Source organism: Salarias fasciatus, unplaced genomic scaffold (assembly GCF_902148845.1).
Source record: "Salarias fasciatus unplaced genomic scaffold, fSalaFa1.1, whole genome shotgun sequence".
In the NCBI taxonomy this organism is placed as follows: Eukaryota; Metazoa; Chordata; class Actinopteri; order Blenniiformes; family Blenniidae; genus Salarias; species Salarias fasciatus.
Window position 1 is genome coordinate 47,150 of NW_021941273.1, and position 9,898 is coordinate 57,047.

Below are 9,898 nucleotides of genomic sequence, written 5' to 3' on the forward strand. Positions count from 1 at the left end.
GCCCAGTGTGTGTGTGTGTGTGTGTGTGTGTGTGTGTGTGTGTGTGTGTGTGTGTGTGTGTGTGTGAGCGTGTGCGTGTGTGTGTGTGTGTGTGTGTGTGTGTGACTTTTATGGGGCGTACACTGCGCGGTGAACTCCGTCTAGTTGAATCTGAACCGTAACCGATTGGATTTCAGGCCCGGGGAGGCGACCCCGTGACCTTTCCATAACATCTGTGCCCCTGGTTTCTTCCTCCTCCAGGACGTCTGCTGGACCTGTTTATCTCTGCTTCTGCTGAGAACACGCTTTCTATCCCGCAGCTCTGGAGAATTAAGAAGACAGAAACTCAAGACTAATCGGTTTTATTTCCATAAATTACAGTATTTAAATAGTACTTGTCAGGAAGTCCTCATATCAGTCTGAGGTCCATTTTTTAGCTTTTTTCTATTGTGAATTATAAAGTAAGAACTTTGAATTGTTCACAAGACATTCACTTTTTAAATAAAAAATGAATATTCCAAAAAAATTGTTGCAATTGCAGTGAAGTGCAGTGAAGAATTGATAATCATTAAATAACGTCGCTGTCCGGTTCACACGTTTCTGCTCACGCCGTCTGAGTTTCACACATGGCGGTCCGCTCTCACATGTGGGTGGTCTCGTCCTCGGAGTCCGAGTCGTGCAGCGCGGAGATCCGCGCCTCGGGGAGGCCGTCGCACTGCAGGTAGGAGAAAACCACCTGGACCTGGAGAGCAGAGCGGCGGTGAAGCCTCGCGTCTGAACAGACCTGCAGGACACTCGTCGCCGAACCGTCCCTCACCTGGACGACCACCTCCTGAGAGATGTCCACGGTGGGGCCGCCGTGCCCCGGCCCGGCCACCGGGGGGCGCAGCAGACTGGGGCCGAACACCGTGGCTAGATTAAGCAGAGACATCTTGTTGACATGCTGCCGCTCAGAGACTCTGGAACCGGTGAGAAGCAGAAGGTGAGACTAGAAAACCGGAACCGAGGAGGATTTCTGAGGCTGGGAGACTCGGGTTCGGACCGTCGGAGGTGCTGCAGCAGGTAGAGGAAGCTGTGGCGGTTGGCATCGGGACAAGACTGCAGCAGGGACAGCATGGAGGCCAGGCGGGAGTCCAGGTCCTGGATCTCTGCAGGCGGATCAGATCAACGGAGCTGCGGCAGTGAATGCATGGGAGAATGGGTGAATGGAATTCTGGGAGAGTGAGCTGGATCCTCACCCACGGCTTCAGTCAGAGGGTGAAACAGCTCGGTGGGGATGAGCGGCTCCGGAAGCTCCCGGAAGTAGAGTTTGAGGACGCCGGAGACGGCGTTGACCTCTGCCCCCCTCAGCTGGCTCACGGCCTCCCGCAGGTCTGGAGAGGAGAGACAGAAATGGCGAAGATCTGGCCCGCCGCATGACGGCGTGCTCCAGTCTCTCAGGTTTCTCACTGCTGTTGAACGCGGCCTTGAGTGCGCCGATGTCGCTGGCGGTCCCCGACACCCGGTAGATCCCCACCTCCTCCATCCCCCGCCGCTCCACCTCCTCCACGCAGCAGCGCACCACGTGAGGGACCAGCACTCCCTCCTGCCTGACAGAACAGCAGGTTCCAGGAAGTCCAGGGCGTTTCATTTCGCTCTCCCGCCGCTCCCGTTCGAGGACTTCCCACAAAAACAAACCGCAGCGCGGAGCTGATGCGCACGGGGGAAATAAAGCCGTGAAGAAGACGGGTGGGAACTCACCGGGCCACGGCCTCGAGGGCGGCGCCGAAGACGGGCGGCTGCTGCAGGGCGGAGCCGGGCGGCCGGAGTGGGTGGGGAGAGAAGCGGAGGGAGAGCATCACCTCCACCTGCTGCAGCGGCAGCGTCTGTCTCCTCCAGCGCCTGCTCAGGGCGGCGGGATCCAGCTGAACAACACACACAACAAGCCACCACAACTCAGGAACATTCAGGGATTCGCCAAGATGAATTCCTTTTACGAGGAAAGTTCAAATAAAAAAAACAACAGAGGTGATTAAAACATGACGCGTAAAAGACGTGTTTTCTTTTCAATCCGTTAAAATAACGTTTTGGTAAACACGGATCTGCACAAGCATAGTGCTCCGCGGAAGGATATACCGGCGCACAGCGGCTGAGTCTACGGCTTCTACTGCTGTGCTCCGGTATATCCTTCTGCGGAGCACTACGCATGAATACTGTTTAATATAAAATGTATAAAGTATAAAATGTTTTATAACCATTGGGATTTACTTCACGTGCTAATACGCCGTCCCCTGGACCACTGGAAGGAGTATTTTGTCCATTTTCCTCAGTCCGGCTCTGTTTCCTATTGACTTCCAGCAATTGAGCTAAGCTAACTGCGATGCTAACAGCTGGGATCCAGCCACTGGACGCAGAGACACAAAAAAGGTATTTATGAACTTATCTCACTTTGTCAATGATAGGGATAGGGCGTGGGTCAAAAATCTTCGGAGTATTCCTTTAAATAAGTTATCAAAAAACTATGTAGGTAATTAAATAAGTCAGTAAGTATGTAACTAAGTATGGAATCAAGTATTTAGGTAAGTAAGTAAACAACTAAGTAAATAAGCATGCAATTAAAAAAGAAAGTAATATGGAAGTAATTAAGTCAGTAAGTATGTAACTAAGTATGTTATTAAATAAGTAAATAAATAAGTCAGGAATTAAGTAAATAAGTATGCAATTATATAACTAAGTAAATAAATAAGTCATTAAATAAATAAATAAATATGTAATTAAGTAATTAAATGATAATTGTACAATTGCATTTGGCCTGAATAATAGAATTTGACTCATGATATCGACTTTAACGGATAAATCTCACTGTATCATGAAGAAATCGTACAGTAGGTTTGATGCATGAGCTTTAGATGTTTCTGGAGTTTGAGCTGGAGTTCTGAACGTACCTTCACGGTGGTTTTTCCCAGCACGGCGTCGTCCTGCCCGTCTGACTGACTCACACACAGCAGCTTCAGGCTCTGGGCTCCGTCCACCTGGAACGACAGCTCCTGTGTGAAATAAAGAAGACGTCATTAGCGGGGACTGCAACCGGAGAGCTGCTGTCTCTCTCTCTCTGGATTCAGTGTCAGTTTTACTGCTGCCCATAATGTTTAAAGCGTGGCGGAGTCAGACACAAAGAGCAGAGCTTGTTTTTAATCCTGTGACATCCAGCCGGACATCTAGTCGGATGCTGTCTAGACAGGCAGAAGTCATTTAATGCTCTGAAAAGGCCGACAAATCATCCCCCGAATGTTCCCGTCAAACATGAAGGATCATAAGAAAAGGCTCAAACCTTGATAGACAGATCTTAAGACTTTCTTGAGCGTTTGAATCTCACCTGGTCCCACTGCGGGTTGAGGCTTTGGATGGATGAATGCGTCTGGGCTTGATTATTATAAAACTCATAGCCGTCTACCTCCACACACACATACACACCTGGGAGGGGAAACCAGTGAACACACACGGCATCAAACAGAGGTTCATACAGCTGTGATGCTTCTATTTTTCTACTCCGTGGCTGGATTTATAATTACAAACACACAAGTTGGTTCCTGAAGACCAAAAGCTGAGTGGATCACAACGTCTAAGGTCCCACACAGAGACTCCTCATCCTCTCCTGGTGGCAGACGGAGAGAAAGAAAACAAACTCTCTGGTTTCAGTCAGGTGGAATAGAAGAAGAAAAAGTGAAAAGTCACACTGACTGAGTGGTTAACAGAGGAAGGAGGGTCCTATACCAGCATCGGCGCTGTGGAGCGTCGGCTGCCGAGTCATCCTCAGTTTCACACAGGCACCGGTGAGCGTCAGCAGGTCAGGAGGAACCGTCTCCACGTCTGAGAAACCGCCGAGCGAGCACAGCCGAGGGCAGAAATGAAAAGGAATTCGTCAAACTGAGGCAAAGGACCGAGGAGTGAGGAGTGCTTCAACATAACAGCTTCACAACACATGAAGCAGGAATATCTCTGAGTGAAGGCACTGAGCCAAACGCTTTCAGCAATGTTCCTAATTTATGTAACATGCTTTATTATGTATAAAAAAAATATTCCCTGATGAATTTACTGGATTTTTTTCAGGGTTTTTTTTGTAAGTTTTGCAATTTCCTGGACAATCGAAGGTTCCTGAAACACAAATAACCCTTTGAATGAAATGATGGAAGTAATATTCCTGTTGAGCAACGACTAAAGCAAGAAGGTATTTCTGGAAATGCAACATGTGCAAGAATAATCCATCTGTTCCTTGTTTGAATTTGCATTTAAGTGCATCTACCTTCAGTTTTAAAGTCAATATCCTCAAGTTTCCATCTTCTCACATCAACCTTTTTTATGTGTCGGGTGAGGAAGAAAACATTTTGTAACCATAACATCAAATTAGCAAAGCAGTGAGTCACAAAGACATGAATAACTACCCTAAAACAACTTGTCTAATCAGCATTTTAATTGTAATTTCTTCCATCTGTATGGTTGTTGACTGATATCATATTTTATTTAGTGATCACACAGACAGTCCAGACGGTCTGTACTCACTGTCTGCGGTCAGTTTGTGAATGGCTTCTCTCCATTCTTCTAGTTCATACAGGGAGGAGAAGAGGAGTGTGTGGCTCTGAGGGGAGACAAACAGTGTTTCATCGTCTTCTGCACGTGAGGGTGTGTGTGTGTGTGTGTGTGTGTGTGTGTCTACCTTCCCACTGGGGCTGTGCAGCTCCAGTCTGTGGTGCGGAGAGTGTGTGAGCAGCATCAGCTCCATCTGTTCCAGCTTCTTCTTGCTTCGAGCTGCTAAGGTCAGGAACTTTGACCCTCCCTTTACCAAAGAAAAAAAAAAAAACATGTTGAGACTCCACCTGTTCGTTATCAAAGCCAAGAGAGCTCTTCATCCTGGTTCTCCATCAATGCAGGACTCACCGAATGCTGCAGCAGCTGCTGTCTTAGGAGGTAAATCTTGCTTCGTATCGTGTGTAAACGGATGTTTGTGTCAGATATTTGTTCCTGACCTGCAGACCAGCGGAGTCTGAGTCCAGCAAGAGGGAGGTACCAGCAAAACCTGTACTGGTCCTGCTTCCTGGAGGGAACACACACACACACACACACACACACACACACACACACACACATGCAATTTCAACTCCAGTACATGCAGAGAGCGGCTTTTATTCCAAATGTTGCCCCTCTCTTGCACCGCTCACCCTCTGACTGCGTGTTTGAGCCTGGTGCACAGCAGGAGGTCTGTGTAGAGGAAGAGGTGGCGCAGGCTGCGCGTCCCCTCGCTGGCGTCCACCACGAAGCCGTCCCGCATCAGCTGCCGCCTCTGAGAGAGAGCAGACGCCGGCGTGTCTGGGCTGCGCTGGTTTGGACGGGACGGCGGGTTCACGCGCGGGACTCACCGGGCCGCGGCTGAGCGTGACGTCCCGCTTGCTCTGTGAACTCTCGTTGACACCAGACAGGAAGCTGCGAGACAGCCTCAGGGCTTCCTGCAGGGCCGCGTAATCCCCGTGCTCCGACGGGGTTGTCTTCAGCAGGTCCTGCGAGACGGGGTCACAAAGTCAGGGACTGAAACAAAACGTAAAAATCTGCTGAAGCGTTGCTCGGACGGCGGTTTCCTCACGAGCAGCACTAATGTGGTCTTAGTCACTCTGTCCAGAGGTTTGTACAGTAGAGCTGTGAAGAGACGCAGACGCGAGACAATCTCAGTCAAGTTAGAAAGAGAAAAAGCATCTTTTCAACAAATACAATACCTTCTAATGTGTATATCGTCCGAGCTTTGTCTGTGCCATTGTTGGACATCATACTCTGGAAATGCAAGAGATTTTAGACACAGCTGCACTTTATCGATATTTTATGTAACGGAGAGCCGCGTCTGCTTTTAATTTTACCTCTGCCAGAGTTCGGAAGCGTTGGTCCGAGTGTGTACATTGCCTGACAACTTCCACAGCTTTCTCGTAGTTTTCAATGAAGCCGCCGTACAGGCCGATCTGGCTCACCTTTAAAAACAACAGATTAAAAGTGAAAACTTCAACGAAAAACCTCCAAAATGTGGGTGTTTGAACCATTTAGGTAGGTTTGAGTTACCATTTTCAGAAACAGGTCTCCAACTATCAGCTCAGAGTCTCTGAATTTCATCTCTACTTCGTCATCTGGGGCGGCTTCGGGCGGACTGTGAGCGTTCAGACGGGCCTTCAGGCCTGAGTAGAAGCTCTGGTGCAAGTCTTTGAGTTCAGGCACCTGGTAGAAAACCGTCTGGAGCTGCTGACTGGACAGGACGGGCTGGGAGGTCCCGGCCGAGGCCCGCAGAGCCTTCACCGGCTGCACGGCAACGCCGAGAAAAAAAAAAACATTGAGAAATAACTGTCAAAAGAAGGCCACAGTCCAAATTATATACAGTAAGTGAGAGAACATGCTGGGGTGTAAGTGAAGAAAGGAAGAAATGAGCAACGATCTGAAGTGACAAGGAGATAAATGTGTGAACAAACTGAACCGTGCGCAAAGGTCACGTTTTTCTCTCCACTCTGGCAACACGCAAACCGAAACTAAAAATATCTGTGTATCACAGTAAGAAGACGACCTGTTTCACATCAGGACACACACACACACACACACACACACACACACACACACACACACAAACACAGCAAAGCTGAGCAACAAACCACAACCAAAGTTTCCCATAACAAAGACTTTCATCTGATCTTTCACTGCCGCGCTCGTCACGTTCGAAGAGAAGTTAATCACAACTGGCAGGAAAAGGGAAACGGGGGGTTTGCCAGTGTTGTGAGCAGAATAATGACAGAAGGGATTGCCTGAGGAAACTCCAGCTCCCTCATTATTGCAACATTATTTCCTGTCACCTATTATATTGCAACGGTGGTAACTGAATACAGAAACAACAACTTCTTTAACTTTTCCGGTGAATATTGGCTGAAATCGATGACGTGACATGGACGTATTAGATGCTTAAAATGTTACGTACTGCAGCGTTGGGTGTCCAAATCATACATATCCAGATATGTTAACCATGTGTTTAGGTTCAAGTCTGTTTGGGCTAAAAGTCCAGGGTTCAAATTGCAACGAATCTTCAGTTTGAGCAAGATTTTTACCCCCTGCATTTTAAATGTATATGATGCAGGGAAGTTTTATGAATCTAAAAGGAGCTAGAAGCTCCACCATAAAAAGACCATTCGTCATCCCTCATGAAATGATGTTTATGAGAAGCTGTAGCATCAACACTGAATTTATCTCACTGGCAAAGTGTGAAAACCACGTGTGAATCGGACCGTTGCTTCTGACCCGAGCAGCAAGAAACACTGACAGTTGATCTCATTACTGAGCGACAGATCTGCCACCTTTGTTTGCTTTGTTTATTGCTGAAAAAAAAGGCCACAGGCCACTAGTTTGTACCAAGTGGCTGTTGTAACTTCATAACTGCAAACATCAATCTTTTTAGAACAAAAGGGAACCTCATGAGGAACAATGCACTGACCGCACAGCAGGAAGTAAAACAGTGGCGGGTACTAATTGGGATTGTTGGGCATAAAGTTGCATAGAAACACAGTGGATGCACAGTTACGGCAAACACAAGCAGAACAAGCAGAACTGTCTGCAGTGTATTTGCATGAATGTGTCTAATGAGGTTATTTCTATATGCGTGGTTCCAGAAACAAGCAGAAGTTACACAGTAATATGTTCGAGATTGTTCCACTAATGCATTATGACTCAGCCAGAATACCCAGTATTGACACATACCATTGATAGGGTGTGTGGGTGTGTGTGTGTGTGTGTGTGTGTTACCGTCAGCAGAATGTCCAGCTCCCTGAGATAAACCTCTTCACTCTCTAGGATGCTCCTCAGAACCACAAGTCTTCTCTCCAGCATTTCCTCCAGGCTGAATGAATTCTGGACAGAAGACATTCGACTAAATGTCACAGTGAGATGATATTATTGCAGAAATCTCGATGCACTGTGCAAACTGTGATCATCAAATTGAGTTCCTTAAAATGTTCCAACCAAGTGAACCGCACTCTTCATGAGAATTAAGGCAGCTACTTCAATGAAAAAGGTGACATAATATGTCAAAATTCCTAAATAATTCTTAATTTTTTTTTTTATAAACATGTGCATGTTGATTAAATCGAGGCTCACAGGACTGGAGGGTCTTGTTGCCCTTGTCTGGTCTAACGGGTGATCCATTGACTGAACTCACAGGTGTGTCCGGCAGCTCGATACTCTCAGGATTAAGAGAAGAGAGTAAGCAGGACACCGATTCTTCATGGAAAACATCCTCCTCCAGGACATCGCTTTCTGTTTCCACTACAACAAACATCCCAAACACTCAATAAATAATCAATCAATAAACTCAATCAAAGCCAACAAATGCATCATTCTGGGTTTTTTGGACAGGAGTCCATCTTCCTACAATCAAACAACGTTCAATCAAAGGTCATGAAATAGAATAGAATTATGGCTAATTATATTAAAGTCAGAATTTCAGGAGGAATTCTGATAAAATGTGAATGTGTGTGTGGAAAGTGGCCTCCTCACCTGGAATGTTTCGTTCCTCCAGGTAAAGCAGGGCCTCCTGGTACACGTCCATGGCAGAAACGAGCACTCTGTCCCCTCTCTGCTCAGTCAGTCAGTCAACTGCAGCTGGAGACAGAAAACTTCCTGTTTCACTCAAAGATGCACTAAAAGGGGAAAATACAGCTTCCTGTCTGTGTGAGAGCCTGCTAGTGTCGATGAGAACCGACACCTGGCATGTCAGTATGTTCACTCAGGTTCTTTTTTATTTATCATTTTTATTTTCCAAAAAACTCAACATTATTGTAAAGTACACTGCTGAAGCTGGTAGCTGTTAAAGTTACCAGTTATACTTTGCACAAATTCATACAAGGAGTCTAGCAAAATTGCAGATAAATCAGAAAGAGTATAGTCATCACCCTGGGCTAAAGGGGGTTACGGACTAAAAAGATTAAAAGTATTGAACTGACTAAATAAAAATTCTTGAGTGAACTCCAAAACAGTAGTTAGAAATATATTCATGCATTTGTTGTAAAGGTTGCAGACCCCTGTTATAGGCAGTAGCCCAACATTGACCCAGCTAATGTTAAACTGACTAGCGAGCTAGCTAGCTAGTTTCTGAGAACTCTGGGGAGCTTTTCCTTTTCCCAGTGGGAAGTTCCCAGTTAAACTGTGCTGCTTTTTCCCACTTTGACTGAACCATCTTCTCTCTGTTTTGTCGTCTTTTTATCGAGAGTGTTTTATCTTTTTGGCGACATGGTTCAGTCAGACCTCCTTTAGAGAGAAACTCTCACCGGACCAAACAATGAAAAGGTCCAGTCACTGATCGGTGAATCAGTCTCATCCGGCCTCTCTGGACACAGACAGGGACAGATGTTGGCAAATCAATGCTGCCCTCTGCTGTAAAACATAGAACATTACACTATTTCACAAACTTCCAACTTCTGTTACTCAGCACACTAGAAACCGCAGTAGTTAAGTGCTTGAAACTTGACCTTGATGAGCTGCAGATCTGTCCAGAGTCTCCTCTGCCTTCATCCGTGATCACGTGAAGCAAGTAAAGATGGATTATCTTCTTTGTTTTTCTGTTTGGATGTCGTTTTGGACAGTTGACTTTTGTAAAGCATTTCCACCCTCAGACTTGTGTCTGTGATATTCCTGCATATGAAATGTTTCACCTGTTGCAACACAGTTTATCAATAAAGAGGAAAAAGGCGTTTCCACAAACGACACCGCAGTCTAGTCTCAGCTTGCAAAACATATTTTGGAACAATTCCAACTTTGGCATTTTGTATCAACATAATAACCCATTCCATAACTCATGTTGTTCACTGTTGAAGTAAACGTGCACCCCTTCTTATTCCATGCACCTTTTTCTGAATCGCAGTCGACGGTCTCA

At 46.4% G+C, this 9,898-nt stretch overlaps 1 protein-coding gene across 7 annotated transcripts; it reads right to left on the bottom strand.

Annotated features, from left to right (window-relative positions):
* Positions 1–341: 341 nt before the first annotated feature.
* On the bottom strand, positions 342–8,612 carry LOC115384662 (breakpoint cluster region protein). 7 transcript variants are annotated; one of them, XM_030086901.1, is made up of 22 exons: positions 8,524–8,612; positions 8,186–8,292; positions 7,774–7,878; positions 6,058–6,291; positions 5,862–5,969; positions 5,724–5,778; positions 5,594–5,646; positions 5,373–5,510; positions 5,175–5,296; positions 4,894–5,050; positions 4,673–4,792; positions 4,519–4,594; positions 3,733–3,828; positions 3,539–3,613; positions 3,335–3,432; positions 2,904–3,005; positions 1,720–1,883; positions 1,429–1,568; positions 1,218–1,352; positions 1,022–1,127; positions 797–938; positions 342–721 (listed from the first exon to the last, which is right to left on the bottom strand). In XM_030086901.1, the coding sequence occupies exons 1-22, from the start codon at positions 8,573–8,575 to the stop codon at positions 620–622; spliced, it is 2,487 nt and encodes an 828-aa protein (XP_029942761.1). In that variant the 5' UTR covers positions 8,576–8,612; the 3' UTR covers positions 342–619. The 7 variants fall into 7 exon arrangements, 5 of the variants coding, with proteins under 5 accessions (XP_029942761.1, XP_029942760.1, XP_029942762.1 ...); XM_030086900.1 differs by having other exon boundaries at positions 1,218–1,564; XR_003930926.1 differs by lacking the exon at positions 342–721 and having other exon boundaries at positions 904–938; positions 1,429–1,638.
* Positions 8,613–9,898: the final 1,286 nt, after the last annotated feature.